General features: G+C 44.2%; 1 protein-coding gene across 1 annotated transcript in view; it reads right to left on the minus strand.

The window, feature by feature from the left end:
• Nucleotides 1-18,688, minus strand: part of PRDX1 (peroxiredoxin 1) — a 119,391-nt gene that overhangs the window by 63,790 nt on the left and 36,913 nt on the right. Inside the window, exon 3 of the mRNA XM_078671869.1 lies at nucleotides 16,548-16,670. Coding sequence (XP_078527995.1) covers nucleotides 16,548-16,670 — 123 coding nt within the window. The remainder of the gene's footprint in view (nucleotides 1-16,547; nucleotides 16,671-18,688) is intronic.

Here is an 18,688-nt window from a genome sequence, read left to right on the forward strand (position 1 = left end):
TGAAATGGTCGAGCATACCCTTAGGTTTGAATATTTGGCGGTCATGCTGGAGAGGAAGACCTCGTGATCTCACCACATCCAGAAAAGAAGAGTGATGCTCCAGCACCAAGCTTCAGTTATCTATAAAAAATATCAGGGTACCACCTCTAGAGCCCTGCTTCCGGCTATTGAGCTATACACATTAAAGGCCCGATCAGCAGTCTTATATGGAACTGAAATTTGGGGCCATGCAAACACAGACCCACTAATTTTAAGTGGAAATAAATGTGTTTGTTCTCTTCTCCACCTGCCCAAAGGCACCCCTTTAATTCCTTTGTTCCTTGATGTAGCGTTTAAATGGGTGGGGGAAATTACCTAGCTAAGGCCACTAGTAAGGATCTGGACTACAGAGGAACTCAAATCCTTCATGAATGCAGTGGAGGAATTGTTGCATCTGACAAAGGCCTTTCCTTTCCGTGATTCAGACAAGTCCAATTATGGCTGGAAAAGCTGGGCCTTGCATTTTTTGGGTCGGACCCTTAGATCGGTGACTACTACCTGCGAGAAGCAGTTGAAATCTTGCTATTGGAAGTACATTCAAGCTAGTCTCGACCAAACTTCAACCCACGGCAATCTGACAAACCAATTCTTGCTCATTAAAGATAGTCCCTCATATGAAGCTTTCTTAGACATCCACCATCAACAATTGGCTAAAACTTTGTATTCAAAGTTTTGTTATGGCACCCTCGAACTAGGACCGGTTACATCTGTGTGGAAGCCTGGCAGGTGTTCCAGTCTAGCTAGCTCCTGTCCAATGTGTTGCTTGCAAGCAGAAGAAAGTATAAGCCATGTCTTGTTTTTCTGCCCGGCTTATAACAATTAGAGACATAAATTGATCAGTCCACTTTGTATCACCTCAGCATTAGGAGATATGTCGAGGCCCTAATAGTGCTGAGGGTTACACGTCTCTCTATACGGTGGACACCCGTAGCAAATATTTATTTGCAGTTGGCTTGGCAAGGAAAGAAAAAGGCCTTAGATTTTAAACCCTGATGCTATGAGTGTTTGATGAACACAATGTGGTACATCAGACGGATCTCTCTATACGGTGGACACCCTTAGCAAATATTTATTTGCAGTTGGCTTGGCAAGGAAAGAAAAAGGCCTTAGATTTTAAACCCTGATGCTATGAGTGTTTGATGAACACAATGTGGTACATCAGACGGATCACTGAAACAATATCGACGTCAAGAATATTGAGCTATAAAAATATCGAGGTAAAAATATAGAATACCAAAATATCGACCTCCTATCTCCAAACAGGTAAGTACAAAAATATCGAATCAAAAATATCGATGTTAAAAATATAGTTAGTCAAAATATCGAATTTTTAAAAATGCTTTAAATTAATTAAATAATAAATATAACATACTTAAAATACTTAAATAACCTTAAAATTAATAAATAATAAATGTAAGTAACAAAATAAATATTACAAATTGATTTGTCAATACACATATATATATAAACGCAATATTAATAAAAAATGTACAATATTTTTACCGTAGGATAGCGGAAAGGGTAAAATTTACTATAACCACTCAAGTGAGTGCAACAGTAGGGAAATCGTTGGATAGCGTAGGGGGAAAAAATACTATTCCCACTCCAGAGAGTGCAACAGTAGAGAAAGCGTTGGATAGCGTAGGGGTAAAAATGACTATTCCCACTCCAGAGAGTGCAACAGTAGAGAAAGTGTTGGATAGCGTAGGGGTAAAAATTACTATTCCGACTCCAGAGAGTGCAACAGTAGGGAAAGCGTTGGATAGCGTAGAGGTAAAAATTACTTCTCTCACTCCACAGAGTGCAACAGTAGGGAAAGCGTTGGATAGCGTAGGGGTAAAAATTACTATTCACATTCCAGAGAGTGCAACAGTAGGGAAAGCGTTGGATAGCGGCAGGGTAAAATTTACTATTCCCACTCCAAAGAGTGCAACAGTAGGGAAAGCGTTGGATAGCGTAGGGGTAAAAATTACTATTCCCACTCCAGTGAGTGCAACAGTAGGGAAAGCGTTGGATAGCGTAGGGGTAAAAATTACTATCCCCACTTCAGAGAGTGCAACAGTAGAGAAAGCATTGGATAGCGTAGGGGTAAAAATTACTATTCCCAATCCAGAGGGTGCAACAGTAGGAAAAGTGTTGGATAGCGGGAGAGTTAAAATTACTATTCCCACTCCAAAGAGTGCAACAGTAGAGAAAGCGTTGGATAGTGTAGGGGTACAAATTACTATTCCCACTCCAGATAGTGCAACAGTAGGGAAAGTGTTGGATAGCGTAGGGGTAAAAATTACTATTCCCACTCCAAAGAGTGCAACAGTAGAGAAAGCATTGGATAGCGTAGGGGTAAAAATAACTATTCCTATTCCAAAGAGTGCAACAGTAGGGAAAGCTTGGATAGCATAGGGGTAAAATTACTATTCACACTCCAGAGAGTGCAACAGTAGGGAAAGTAAATACTTCATATATGATTAAAAGTAATTAACAATTTTATATAATAAAAATTATTACAAATAATTACCTATTAATACAAATTATTTACCAATTAACAATTAATTAATTAACAATTAAAACATTTAATAAAATTACAACAAAACAAAACCAATAAATAAATAACAATATTTAATATTTACAATTAAATTACTTCCCACCCTATTCCGCTATAAACCCACAACCCGATACAGAAAATAAATTAATAAAATTAACATAATTATCAATTAAACTATTAATTAAAATTAATTACAAAATATATTTTAATTAATTACAAATTAAAAATTTAAATATCAATTAATTCCAAATAAATACCAATAAATAAATTAAAACATTTAATTAATAATAATTAAATTACTTCCCACCCTATTCCCCTATAAACCCACAACCCGCTACAGAAAATACATTAATTAAATTGACATAATTAACATAATTAACAATGAATCAATTAATTAAAATAATTACCAATTATATTTTAATTATTACCAATTAGTTATTAATTAACAATTAATTAAAAATAAATTCAAAAAATAAATTCACATATTTAATTAATTATAATTAAATTACTTCCCACCCTATTCCCCTATAAACCCACAACCCGCTATAGAAAATACATGAATAAAATTAACATAATTATCAATTAATTAATTAATTAAAATAATTACCAATTATATTTCAATGAATTCCCAATTAATTATTAATTAACCATTATTTAAAAATAAATACCAATAAATAAATTAACATATTTAATTAATTATAATTAAATTACTTCCCACCCTATTCCCCTATAAACCCACAACCCGCTACAGAATTATATTACGCAAAAATTAAATACCATAAAATTAATTAATTAAAATAAATGATAAAATAAATATACACTTTTCACACATATACTAACATAAAAATACTTAAAAACATTAATATTAACTTACTTACCTCAAATTCGATATTTTTGTTGTCTATATTCTGTCCATTCTATATTTTTGTTCTCTATATTCTGCCCATTCGATATTTTGTCCATTCTATATTTTTTATTCGATATTAATGCTATTCTATTCGATATTTTTGTAGTCTATATTCTGTCCATTCGATATTGTGTCCATTCTATATTTTTAACTCGATATTAATGTAACTCGATAATAAAAACTCGATATTTTGAGTGTATACCACATCAGACATAGCCTATTCATTCCCAAGATTTATTAGGGGATTTATTAGGGAAAGAACGAATTGCTTAGGCTATTAAATACGTTTGCTAGCCTTAGGTGAAGGTTTTTTGAGTAAAACTCAGTTTCATTAGAATTTTAACAAAAACCTAAATTGGATGCCCTTTATAAATTTGCCAGTATATAACTTACTTACCTATTTACTGTCCTATATTTAGTTTCTTGGAAGCAAGTACAAGATTGCATAGGGGAGAGGTAATACACAGTGTGTTGTTTTTAATAGATTCTATGAGATTTTACAGAAAATATATATAGTAGTTATAGTTATTTTAATTTATAACCTCTGTAAATATATATAGTAGTTATAGTTATTTTAATTTATAACCTCTGTAAGTACCTCATTACATGCGTTAAAAAGGATATACAGGGGGGCGTGGCTACCCAAGATGGCCATGCAGACGTAATCCACAGTGGCTCTGCTGCCACCGAAGAAATCTGCAGGGAAAGAGCCACAAACTCCAGCCCTGCTTCGGCACCCTATACGGGACCGACTCCTGGGGGTAAATCCAACAAGCCCTGACAAATCCGGTCCCGCTGAGATGCAGCCAGATGGAGCCAAGGCCCACTGAGATGAAGAATCCCCCGACGGACTAACTCAGTAGCTATAAACCAAGTGGGCCCGTATCAGCGGCTCACTGATACCGTGGAAGAGAACCCCCGGCATAAAGGATTGGGGGAGGACCCCGAACTGACTGGTTCGCTGTTAGTCAACTATGGTGGGGCTGCTTCGCGCGGGCAGCGCTGATCACTCGCCGCCGGCTTAGGAAGTACTGCGGCGTCCTGCAGCAGGGACTTCGATGCCAGAAGAGAGCATCTGGCAGGACCCCTTGCAATGGTAGCTGCACCACAACGGGGGATCCCTACCTGGGAAGTGCTGCTCCAGACTCGAGATGGTATGCACCCAGGAGGGCCCGCGGGCGGCAGTGAGTGCGGCGACCCAGACCTGGGCAATGGGTGCTCCCTGGGAACAGGCCGGAAGTTAGTATTTTGTCTTAAGTTTGTCTTAAGACAAACTTAAGACAGACTTAAGACAGACTTAAGACTGACTTAGGACAAACTTAAGACAAAATCCTAAATTCTGTGAATACCAAAAGTAGTAAGTTCATTCTGTGAATACCAAAAGTAGTAAGTTTAGGATTGAGTCTTAAGTTCATTCTGTGAATCCGGCCCGTTATGTTATGGACGGAGCAATCGCAGGAAGGGTCATCTGGGACCTACTATGGAAACCAAAGAGGGACTGCCTGCTTAATGTCTACCTTAGCACACCAACTGGGGCTACCCTGAAAGCCTGGGGCAAAGTACTTCGGAAAATGGCATGGGCGACGTTTCCCTCTCCCATCACCCCAATTCACTACAATCCGATGTTCCCCCCAGCAGTGCAACCCGGACCTTTCGATGCAAGGAGGGAGGGAAGTTGCCTGATACTATCACACCTCTCTCACAATACAGACATCCTCACCTTTGAACACTGCAAGCTTGATTATAATCTTAGAGGGAGGGAATTATTTTGCTATCGACAACTTCATTATTAGGCATGACAACCAGATACTTGGGAAGCAGCTACGAGGGAGCTTACCCCACTGGAGCATTTTGTGAAGGTGGCCAGGGGTTCTAAGGGCACCATTGCTTTTTTGTACAATCTGCTACTTTGCACAATGCCCTCACAGCTGCCCCAACATATTGCTTTTTGGGAACGCACCCTGGGTCACGAAATTTCAGATGGAGACTGGAGAACACTTTGGAGGGACATACACAGACACAACCATTCCCTGGGCCTCTGGAAAGCCCATTATAAAATTCTATATGACTGGTATTTATACCCTACGAAACTGAAAAAATGCTTTCCAAACACATCAGATGTGTGCTGGATGGGCTGCGGACTTCTAAGTGACTTTTGCCATATCTGGTGGGATTGCCAGACAATCTGGTAATTTTGGTCCGAAATTTTGACACAAATTTAAGACACCTTGGGGCATCTAGTGTCAGACACACTGACATTTGCACTGCCGCCGCTTAGATCCGAATCCCTGAAATACCAAACAAATGCAGATAAAGGTATATAGTGGCTGTGTCTGGGGCGGCAAAGAAAGCAGTGGCGGCCGCCTGGAAGAAGTTGGAAGCCCCAACCATGACCCAATGGCACGCCTGACTTTGGAAAGCAGTCATAATGGAGTGGATGAGTGATATATTTAGGGATGATTTAAACAACTTTGGGGCATATTATCAAGGGGGTTTATCTCCGCTTTTTTGGCTTTAAAAGCCAAGAAAGCGGAGATAAAATTATCTCCCTATTACCTAGCTGTCGCTAACACCAGTTAGCGACAGCTAGTAGGAGATAGCGACCATCTTGGGCCCCGCTTTGCATGTCAGTGATATTTATCACTAATGACATGCAAAGTGGGCGTGCCAAGATGTTAGCGACTGGAAACAGTCGCTAACATCGCTATCTCCTATTACCAACTTTTAGAGATATTCGCGCTAAGCGCGAATATCTCCAAATGCTAACACCTGCCCCAGAGCAGTTCTTAGCCATGTTATCCAATGGTAGGTTGATAACATGGCTAAGAGCATTAGCTCGGTAATGCATGAATATCGCTGACTTTTCAGCGATATTCATGCATTTCGGCCAATTTTTATCGCTTAGGAGATAAACCTTGATAATATCAAGGCTCCTAAGCGATAAAAATCGCCGCAGCTCGGCGATAAAAATATCGCCGCTAAACCAACATAGCGATAATTATCACTAGTTGTTGGTAATATGCCCCTTTGAGTACTCCTGGGGATTTTTAAGTAGCTATTTTTCAAAAGGTCTTCTGCTAATAGCCTGCAATCACGAATGCAGGCCCTACAGCTCTTCCAGTTTTGAACAGTCCCTCACAACGTGCCTGAACACCCCCTCCGGGGAGCCCCCTAGGGCCTGAGGCACATTCCGGTACCTTAGCAGATTCTTGTAGTCATGGTATCTTCAGAATTCTATTTATTCTTGTTCATCTTCTGTTATTCTTCTGATTGTATAAGGGTGGGGGGATATGGCGGGAGGGGTTGGGGCTTGTTGAGAAAGAATGATGGTTATTGTGTATAAGGGACCATTAGAACTGTACTTGAAAACTGTCTCTGAAAACAGCGATGCCGGATGAAATGATGGTCTTTATGTTCTGAATGTATTACAAGTCTTGATGATGAAATTCAATAAAAAGAAGTTTGACAAAAAAAAGGATATACTGTAGCTAGTCTATGATGTGAGTTATCTAATGATTAGTTGACTTAAGGACTGTGTTCAAACTTTTGAGCATGTCCAATCAAGAACTATGCGCTAGTCGCCTCAGTAGATTAGTTTTTTTTTTTAAGTTTCTTTTTATTAGCATTTTCCAAGACACAGCATGTCTAACATGAACAAACATACAAACCATTGTACTACAACATCCTTCATCCAGGATACAATAATTGTGCATTGTCATCTCACATACAGATTACCACACATAACAAAGTTGGGGGAAACAGTTGATAGACATAGTTAATCAACCGGGTTCGTGTGCAGATATGCAATCAAATATTTACAGTAGTCCTTTGGTCTTGATCCAGCTGGCAGTCCTTCTTCGTAGGTCTTTAATGTGTCCTGACAATATGCCATATCACAAAGCCATTGGTTAACTTTAGGGGTGTCTTTACTGTCCCAAAATAGTGAAACTCTACGCTTAGCAAGAAGCAATGCAACCATGCAAAATTTACGTTTAGCGGCTCGAACATTGTGCAGTAGCCCCAATAGACATGTACGACTTGAGCAAACAATTTTAATACCCACCATCTCGCCCAGTTTCTGCATAACACTTTCCCAATATTCCCTTACTGCAGGACAACACCATGCAAGATGCAGGAAGTCTACTGGTTCAGTTCCACAGCGTTTAAATCACGCATCCTGACGCAAACCATATCTATGGAGTCTAGCTGGAGTGTAATAGGTTTGATGCTGGTATTTGTAATGCAGTATTCTCAAATTTCTATTGGGTGTCAGCATTTCCGTAAGGGAACATGCTATCGTCCACTCTTCCTCTGTGAGCAAATCATCCAGCACCTCGTTCCATCTTGCAAGTGCTCTATGTGTCGTGTCAGCAATTTCCTCTTGTACTATATTGTATAGTCGAGATACTAAGTGTTTGTTGCTAGGAGTAGTTATAATCATTTGCAGCGCATTTAATTGCGGAGGCTCCACCGGGTAGGTGGGATATAATTTCTTAATCGCCCCTTGGAGTCTATGATACGTAAAACTAAACAATAGAGTTTGATTGCTGACATAAGCAAGGTCAGTTGGCATTTTAAATACCCCATTGTGATAGAGGTCCCCCATAGTGTCAATGCCCACCTGCCGTAACAGTTCCATGCCTATCTCTTCTCGTGTGACCGATAATTCGGTATGATGGTGCAGTGGTAGGGCAGGGGCATATAATGGCAGTTCACGCGCCAAGCTACCCAACTTATACCAGGCCACGTTTGTTGCATCTATAGTGTTAATATCCTTAGAGTTTAGTGGTGGCCTGCGATGAGTGATTACCACTGACAGCGTGACAGGCAATGCGTCCCCTTGCTCTATAGCCGCGTGTGTTAGATAGGGGATCTGGTGGTACCAATAGTGTGCGTATTGCGCTTGCGCGCATAAGTAATAAAGCAAGAAGTCAGGTACCTTAAAACCTCCTCTGGAATAGGGTAATGTTAAAGCTCGCAGTTCTATGCAGGCCTACATACTCGCCCAGATTAGTCTGGTCACTAACGACGACAATCCACGAAAAACTTCCTCCCGAATTTGATATATTCACGCAATAGGGGGGCCAGATGCTGCTCCGGGTCCCGCACATAAATCATCATATTGTCCGCGTATAAAGAGATATGTAGGGGCCGTTGTGGGAATTGCAGTGCCAAATAATGATGCCCTTGTCGAATTTTACAAGCCAGTGGCTCAAGCGCAATTGCAAATATTAATGGGGGCAGAGGGCATCCCTGTCTCGTCCCCCGTCCTATGGATAGATTATCAGACATATAGTTATTGACTCGGACACGAGCTGTTGGTTTCCTATACAACAATTGGACCCACTGCAAAAATACAGGGGGGAAACCCATCCTCTGAAGCACCGTCAGCGGATACGGCCATTCTATAGAATCGAATGCTTTGGCAGCATCTAGCATAACTGCGGCTGCTCTTGTGCTAGGAATTAAGTAATGGGAGAGCGCAAAGAGTGTCCTGGTATTGTGTGCTGTTGACCTTGCCGGGATGAATCCCGACTGATCCGGGAGGACCACCTTGGTCATGAGGGACTGTAGTCTCATTGCCAACATATTAGCCAATAGTTTTGAATCTACATTAAGGAGTGATAGTGGCCGGTAGGAATCGCAACACTCAGAGGGGCATATTACCAACAACTAGCGATAATTATCGCTGAGTTGGCTTAGCAGGAATATTTCTATCGCCGCCCTTTACCTGTTTTTATCGCTGAGATACCTTGCTATTAGCAAAGTTTATCTCAGGAGCGATAAAAAACAGGCAAAATGCGTGAATATCGCTGTCAATACAGCGATATTCAGGCATTACCACGACAATGCTCTTAGCCATGTTATCCACCTCTCATTGGATAACATGGCTAAGAACTGGTCAGGGCAGGCGTTAGCTTTTGGAGATATTCACGTTTAGCGCGAATATTTGCAAAGCTACGCCTGTGTTGATCATAGGCGATAGCGACTGTTTTCAGTCTCTGACAATTTGGCACGCCCACTTTGCATGTCATTAGCGATAATTATCGCTGACATGCAAAGCGGGCCCCAAAATGCCCGCTATCGCCTACAAGCTGTCGCTAACTGGTGTTAGCGACAGCTTGGTAATAGGGCGATAAAATTATCGCCGCTTTAGTGGGAAAAAGTCCAGCTAAAGTGGCGATAATGGCCCTTGGTAATATGCCCCAGAGTTTTTAGCGAGTATAAGAAGGGCAATTAGCACGGCTTCCCTCAAGGAAGGAGGAAGTATGTACTTATCAAATGCATCACCATACATGGCAACCAAATGCGGAGCCATCAGGTCCACGCAGGCCGTATAAAACTCACATGTAATCCCATCTGGACCCGGGGCCTTACCATTACGTAGCGACTTGATGATCTCCATGACCTCCTCTACAGTAATTGGCAATGACAGATATTCTCTCTGCGCATCTGATAACCATGCTATGGCCACTTCGGCTAGGTATTCCATGATATCTGCTGGTGAGGCAGTAGGTTAGGACTCATAAAATGCGCCATATGTTTTCACGAATTCCTGCAATATACCCTGTGCATCAGTTTGTACACACCCATAGTCATCTCTGATCTGTAGGACAGTCTGAGGGGCACGACCTTCACAAATTTTCAATGCTAACACTCTACTAGGTCTTCCCCTTTCACCAAAGGACCTTGCATTAGTGCGCCTCGCTATACATTTAAGTTCGTCCTCTGCAAACGACTGATATTCCGACATGACAGTCCTAATGTTCCCTAGTACTTGAGGGCTCTGTGTAAGATCGTACTCGCGCTCTAATAATGTCAACTTGCTCTCACACACAGAAAGCTGCCTGCGAATATCTTTCAAAACGCCTACATTTGTACTTAGTTAAACAAAAAGTGGTTCTGTCGGGTAAGACAGATTATTTGAAGGATGCTCATAGATGCAAATGAAAACAAAACAGCTCTCTGATACATGAACGTAAGTTTTTTAGAGAAATAAATGCTCAAAAAACCAAAAACAAAGTCATAAGGTCAAAGCATTGTATTATATAAATTATAACACGGTTGCTTCCATATACATTTGAATTACTTCATTCAAGGATAGATGTTCAATACAAGGTAAGACCGTCATACAGGTGTGCAGATTTGTGACTTTTTCGTGAAAAGATTGCTCAATGAATGTGATGATATATACAGTGTGAGGAAATAAATCTATATACATATATTCAAGAGCGGTTTTGGATGGTCAGAAGTTGATTTGATCTCAACCAAGGATTCCTATGGTTTCTGTGGGGATCCTGGGGATTCTGAACCCATGGATGCATCGACGTTTCGACCCTTATGCGCCCCTGTAGGTGGTCGCGGCGTGTCTTTCTCAAGACAGGAAGGAGGGGACAGTCTGCAAGGTGGAGAGAGACCGTGTATCAGAGAGACTGGCGGTGCCTGATTATTGAGCACACATGCGAGCTGAGGCGCCAGTCTCTCTGATACACGGTCTCTCTTCACCTTGCAGACTGTCCCCTCCTTCCTGTCTTGTCTCAACCCAAATCTAAGGAGCCAAGGATAGTTGATACATTACCACTCTATGCCCATCCACCCAAGTCACGTCTATACCGTAATGTTGAGTAGGCACAGGGGGAATAGTTCCACCAGGCAAGCTCATACAGGGTTCTGCCGCAACTCAGGGAAATGAGCAGACAAAAGAAGAAGAGAAGGGGAGTTTGTGAGATATACAGCATCTTCCACATCATCAAATTCTATTCAGAGACCAGACGACGGGTACTTCTATTCTGCACTTGGCATTTATGAACGGCCTTCTTGAGGAGTTCCTAGGCAGTTTGTGGCACCGCATATTGTTCACAGTAGCCTAACAACAGTGTTTATATATCCCGCTTTCCAAGATAGCTTACTACTGGGTATCAATCCCTAGCGAAAGCACAAACCCTTGCTATGTGTCTTGTGATAGATCCATCTCTCATGCCCTGTACCAACAGCAAGATGTCGAGTCGGAGCAGATCAAGTCCGTGTTGGCCAAGCCATCAGTGTCTAGTGGCACGAGTACCAGCTTTACGTTACCCCCACGTGGTCAGCACCCTCTATCAAGACACTTCTTTATGGACACATCCTAGTCCGAATCCTGATGTTGCTCATTGCGCTTATTTTCTTTACGTTTAGTAACAATTTTCTCGATAAATTCCTGAGCAGCCTTTGGCGTTTGGAGGACCGTGGAGTGACCATCCCATGTCACCTTCAAGCGAGCTGGATAGAGCATTGCGTATTCTATATTCAACTCACGCAATTTAGACTTGGCCGGAGCAAATTCCCTACGAGCCTGTTGTACAGCTATTGTGAAGTCTGGGTAGAACTCCAACTTGTTACCCTGATATGTCACCTGTTGTTTTTCTCTAGCCATCTTCAGAACACTGTCCCTATCCCTGTAATTCAGGATTCGAGCAATTATGGGTCTCTGCGAGGCGCCCGGGGGTGGACGTAGTGCCAGCGACCTATATGCACGTTCCACAATGAGGACCGTTGAAAATTGCTCTGCCCCAAAGACTGAATGAAGCATCTCCTCCACATACGTGTCCATTCGACCAGTATTGGTGGATTCTGGAACACCCGCTATCCAAATATTATTCCGGCAAGATCTCGCTTCCAAGTCTTCGGCTTTATTTTTAATAACTTCTAGTAGTTTCTCCATCCCTGTACATTTACTGGTCGTGGCATGTGCTTCATCCGCAACTGCTGCAATGCGGGTTTCAGCATTGTCCCCCCATTGCTCCCCCTGTTTGTCCAGTTTTGCCGCCATGCTGTCCACTCGCTGAGTGAGGTGGTCCAGTTTCCCGTTAATATCTTGTAGACTTGTTTGAATTGCTTTAAGGACAGTATCCATTGCATTGCCAGTTGTAGATTCAGTTTCCAGTTCAGTATCGGAATGTGCAGTTGTACCCTTTGTATGTCTCCGCGATTTGAATGAGAGTTTAGGCTGCAGTTTGTCTGGTTTACCCATGATGCTGAGGGGCAGTACCACCAGAGTATGACAAGTGATGCCTCAACCTAGGGTGATCCAGGAGGAACGCTATATGTCAACCGTCCCCGATATAGGGGCACCCCTCCAACTTTACGATGTATTCCACCTCGGGGTATTACCACATTCTAACTCTGCTGTTGGCTTGGGAGGAACTCATACACACACGTACAGGTGATAATTGGGACGGTCCATAGATGTATGCCGAGAGGTATTACTAAACCGAAGCCTTCCACCCACCAGCACCGCTCTACAGCAGCTCACCAGAGAACCCTGGTGCCAACCACAGCTAATGTCTTGAAAATGATGGCAATTGTTGTAGCGTATATACACTTACTGTGCAGTTCAGACAATAGGATCACACGATGACAAGTATGGCAAGGGGCATCAGTGCAGCAGTGCACCAGCACGGTCGGGCACCGGGCCTCGGGTCTTGCAGGCAGTGAGTGGCCCCCTATATCACCTCCATGTGCAAGACTGGCCTCCCCCGTCTCGCAGGCAGATATGTTGAATAGTTGTGCAGGGCGCGAATTACTGCAAATCTCTAGTGAAGGATATATTGTAGCTGCAGCCCGTCTTTGTCACTGCTCCCTCTGGTTGGCCGCCATTTCGTGCCTGACTGCTCTTTGCATCGTGGTGCACAACAACATCATAGCGCCACTCAATTGCTAGATCCCACTCTGCCCATCAACGATTAAAGTAGAGGCCGACTGTCCCGCCTCAGTTTATGTCTCTTAACACCAGTGTCACTGCCATCTTCAGAACACTGTCCCTATCCCTGTAATTCAGGATTCGAGCAATTATGGGTCTCTGCGAGGCGCCCGGGGGTGGACGTAGTGCCAGCGACCTATATGCACGTTCCACAATGAGGACCGTTGAAAATTGCTCTGCCCCAAAGACTGAATGAAGCATCTCCTCCACATACGTGTCCATTCGACCAGTATTGGTGGATTCTGGAACACCCGCTATCCAAATATTATTCCGGCAAGATCTCGCTTCCAAGTCTTCGGCTTTATTTTTAATAACTTCTAGTAGTTTCTCCATCCCTGTACATTTACTGGTCGTGGCATGTGCTTCATCCGCAACTGCTGCAATGCGGGTTTCAGCATTGTCCCCCCATTGCTCCCCCTGTTTGTCCAGTTTTGCCGCCATGCTGTCCACTCGCTGAGTGAGGTGGTCCAGTTTCCCGTTAATATCTTGTAGACTTGTTTGAATTGCTTTAAGGACAGTATCCATTGCATTGCCAGTTGTAGATTCAGTTTCCAGTTCAGTATCGGAATGTGCAGTTGTACCCTTTGTATGTCTCCGCGATTTGAATGAGAGTTTAGGCTGCAGTTTGTCTGGTTTACCCATGATGCTGAGGGGCAGTACCACCAGAGTATGACAAGTGATGCCTCAACCTAGGGTGATCCAGGAGGAACGCTATATGTCAACCGTCCCCGATATAGGGGCACCCCTCCAACTTTACGATGTATTCCACCTCGGGGTATTACCACATTCTAACTCTGCTGTTGGCTTGGGAGGAACTCATACACACACGTACAGGTGATAATTGGGACGGTCCATAGATGTATGCCGAGAGGTATTACTAAACCGAAGCCTTCCACCCACCAGCACCGCTCTACAGCAGCTCACCAGAGAACCCTGGTGCCAACCACAGCTAATGTCTTGAAAATGATGGCAATTGTTGTAGCGTATATACACTTACTGTGCAGTTCAGACAATAGGATCACACGATGACAAGTATGGCAAGGGGCATCAGTGCAGCAGTGCACCAGCACGGTCGGGCACCGGGCCTCGGGTCTTGCAGGCAGTGAGTGGCCCCCTATATCACCTCCATGTGCAAGACTGGCCTCCCCCGTCTCGCAGGCAGATATGTTGAATAGTTGTGCAGGGCGCGAATTACTGCAAATCTCTAGTGAAGGATATATTGTAGCTGCAGCCCGTCTTTGTCACTGCTCCCTCTGGTTGGCCGCCATTTCGTGCCTGACTGCTCTTTGCATCGTGGTGCACAACAACATCATAGCGCCACTCAATTGCTAGATCCCACTCTGCCCATCAACGATTAAAGTAGAGGCCGACTGTCCCGCCTCAGTTTATGTCTCTTAACACCAGTGTCACTGCCATCTTCAGAACACTGTCCCTATCCCTGTAATTCAGGATTCGAGCAATTATGGGTCTCTGCGAGGCGCCCGGGGGTGGACGTAGTGCCAGCGACCTATATGCACGTTCCACAATGAGGACCGTTGAAAATTGCTCTGCCCCAAAGACTGAATGAAGCATCTCCTCCACATACGTGTCCATTCGACCAGTATTGGTGGATTCTGGAACACCCGCTATCCAAATATTATTCCGGCAAGATCTCGCTTCCAAGTCTTCGGCTTTATTTTTAATAACTTCTAGTAGTTTCTCCATCCCTGTACATTTACTGGTCGTGGCATGTGCTTCATCCGCAACTGCTGCAATGCGGGTTTCAGCATTGTCCCCCCATTGCTCCCCCTGTTTGTCCAGTTTTGCCGCCATGCTGTCCACTCGCTGAGTGAGGTGGTCCAGTTTCCCGTTAATATCTTGTAGACTTGTTTGAATTGCTTTAAGGACAGTATCCATTGCATTGCCAGTTGTAGATTCAGTTTCCAGTTCAGTATCGGAATGTGCAGTTGTACCCTTTGTATGTCTCCGCGATTTGAATGAGAGTTTAGGCTGCAGTTTGTCTGGTTTACCCATGATGCTGAGGGGCAGTACCACCAGAGTATGACAAGTGATGCCTCAACCTAGGGTGATCCAGGAGGAACGCTATATGTCAACCGTCCCCGATATAGGGGCACCCCTCCAACTTTACGATGTATTCCACCTCGGGGTATTACCACATTCTAACTCTGCTGTTGGTTTGGGAGGAACTCATACACACACGTACAGGTGATAATTGGGACGGTCCATAGATGTATGCCGAGAGGTATTACTAAACCGAAGCCTTCCACCCACCAGCACCGCTCTACAGCAGCTCACCAGAGAACCCTGGTGCCAACCACAGCTAATGTCTTGAAAATGATGGCAATTGTTGTAGCGTATATACACTTACTGTGCAGTTCAGACAATAGGATCACACGATGACAAGTATGGCAAGGGGCATCAGTGCAGCAGTGCACCAGCACGGTCGGGCACCGGGCCTCGGGTCTTGCAGGCAGTGAGTGGCCCCCTATATCACCTCCATGTGCAAGACTGGCCTCCCCCGTCTCGCAGGCAGATATGTTGAATAGTTGTGCAGGGCGCGAATTACTGCAAATCTCTAGTGAAGGATATATTGTAGCTGCAGCCCGTCTTTGTCACTGCTCCCTCTGGTTGGCCGCCATTTCGTGCCTGACTGCTTTTTGCATCGTGGTGCACAACAACATCATAGCGCCACTCAATTGCTAGATCCCACTCTGCCCATCAACGATTAAAGTAGAGGCCGACTGTCCCGCCTCAGTTTATGTCTCTTAACACCAGTGTCACTGCAAATTTTGAAAAGGGGACCAAAGTGCAGGGCGCCGCCATTTTGTGCAGGGTGTTCGCGCTTACTCTCCGGGGATCGTAGTAACTCCACTGCCACCGCATATGGGCGTACCACGTTCGTACACAGTAAGGGGTTCAATGTGAACAGCAGCGATCTGTATTTGTGGTCTAATGTGCTCTGCAGGCACCAACAGAACGCTCCCCTGCTCACCGTATCGTAGTTAGGTCGGAGCCCACTGACGATCAGGGCGCCGCCATATTACCATGGTCTATCATGCCGCCGCCTCGATGCACACATAATCTGACCTCATTGCAGGCGTGCTGCTCAATAGCTCCCTTCAGAGAGGCACAGCGCCCGGTGAACGGCCACAGCACCTCAGGGAAGTGTCCGCTATTACCAATGCTGTTTTAACCTAAGTATGACTGTATTCTAATATGAAATGTTTTTTCTATGTGTATTCTACATGAAGTGTACATTCCAAAATAAACATTAAATACTACTATTAGATTGGTTAATTTACACCCCATATTTCCCTTACCTGAAAGCCACTCCGTCCTCATCCTTCAGCACCCCATAAATCTTAGAAACTATGTGCGTTGGATCTGAAAGCAATGGGATTCTCACGTGTCCCAGGCCACCTTTACTTCGACTTAATTTAGTCCTGAAAATAAATATTGAAAAAAATTACAGTTGTTAACATATATTTTGATACTCAAAATCTATAAGCTTTTTCATAATGTACAGCCACTGTGGGGTGAAGGGGAGGGAAACATGTTTTTTACCTGTACCTTGGAATGTCAAACTATATGATAGTTGCAGGGAACCACCTCCCAGGATTCTGCCTGTGAATGTGGCACTTCAGGGTAATAGCAAGTTAAACATGAGTGTGGCCTGATTACATTATTTACAGTAATAGTTAAGCTTTTCTTCTCCTTGATGGGATGGGACGAGGATAAAAGGCATGAAGGATGATGGACCAATCCAGATGGAAAGGGGTCACATGGACTGCTCCAGATGGAAAGAGGTCACAAGAACTGCCCCAGATGGAGAGAGGTCGCAAGAACTGCTCCAGATGGAAAGGGGTCACAAGGACTGCTCCAGGAGGAAAGAGGTCATGAGAACTGCTCCAGAAAGGGGTCACAAGGACTGCTCCAGGTGGAAATAGGTCACAAGAACTGCTCCAGAAAGGGGTCACAAGGACTGCTCCAGGTGGAAAGAGGTCACAAGAACTGCTCCAGGTGGAAAGGGGTCACATGGACTGCTCCAGATGGAAAGGGGTCACATGGACTCTTCCAGATGGAAAGGGGTCAGAAGAACTGCACCATATGGAAGGGGGAATCACAAAACTGCTCCATATGAAATAGTGTCACAATATGGCTCCAGATAGAAAGAGGTCACAAGGACTACCCCATATGGAAAGGGGTCACAATGACGGCCCAAGATGGAAGGGGGTCACAAGGACTTCTCCATGTGGAAGGGGGTCGCAAGGACTGCTCCAAATGCAAGGGGGTCACAAGGACTTCTCCATGTGGACGGGGGTCGCAAGGACTGCTCCAAATGAAAAGGGGTCCCCACCTGCAGAAGGAAAGCTCTTTAGTCTTCAGGTCCAGTTAGTTCAGATAGAACCACGGAAAAGGAGGACAGACACACATTGCCTGCAGTTCACTGACACCTCTCACGAGATGATGATCACAAGAAAAACAGTCTTGAACAGAGTAAACATAACTGACAACTGTGGAAGTGCTCAAAAAGGAGACTTCATCATAAAGATCAAAACAAGATTCAGCTCCCTTTGGGCGTCACGTAAGGAGAAGGTGAACACATATGTGAGCCCCTTCAAGAATCTGGTCATGATCATGGATGGGAACATGGAAGGCTGACCCGCCAAACAGGGAAATGCTGACTGGACCGCAGTGCAACCCTTGGCCGGGCCAACCACACAACCCTGTTGGTCCAGTGACAAAATACAGGGGCCCTCATTTATGAGAAATGACACATCGCTGCGTGAAAGCAGCGATGCGTCACTTCTCAGTGGGCCCTCCTTGCGACATTCCTGATGCGTCATATTTAATGTATGACGCATCATGTCGCAAGGAGTTACAGATACGTCAGTATTTCTGACGTATCTGTGAGCGCAAAAGTGACGCATTGCTGGAGTGTGTCACAAAAGTGACGCAACTCCAGCAATGCACCCTTTCACATGGGGCAAGCCCCATTTGAAAGGGCCTGCGTCAGTCTTACGCCTGCTGTGAGGCAGGCGCAAGATTTTGACGCAACGGCGTCCTAAAAGTGACGCAGTGAAATCTCATAGATTTAACTGTGTCACTTCTACGACCCTTCCTTGCGTCAATACGCCCCCCTACATACATTATACCTGGCGCAGGGGTTTACAAAGTGAAGCATCTACCTAGATGTGTCACTTTGTAAATATGGCGCAACAGGTGCATTTTTTACGCCACTGGTGCGCCACAAATAGTGACGCACCGGCGGCATAAAAGTGACGCAAGGCCTCATAAATGAGGCTCAGAGATCTGACAAATCAGCCTCTGGGGCCGGAAAAGTGATGCCGGCTCAGGTGGTTGGCCCAGAGCCCCAAAGCTTCCTGGCAGAGAAGGGTGAGACACTACTTCTTTCTGGAGAGACTGGCTCCAGGAGGGGGGGGGGTGCGAGAGGAAGGCT

Source organism: Lissotriton helveticus, chromosome 1_2 (assembly GCF_964261635.1).
Source record: "Lissotriton helveticus chromosome 1_2, aLisHel1.1, whole genome shotgun sequence".
In the NCBI taxonomy this organism is placed as follows: domain Eukaryota; kingdom Metazoa; phylum Chordata; class Amphibia; order Caudata; family Salamandridae; genus Lissotriton; species Lissotriton helveticus.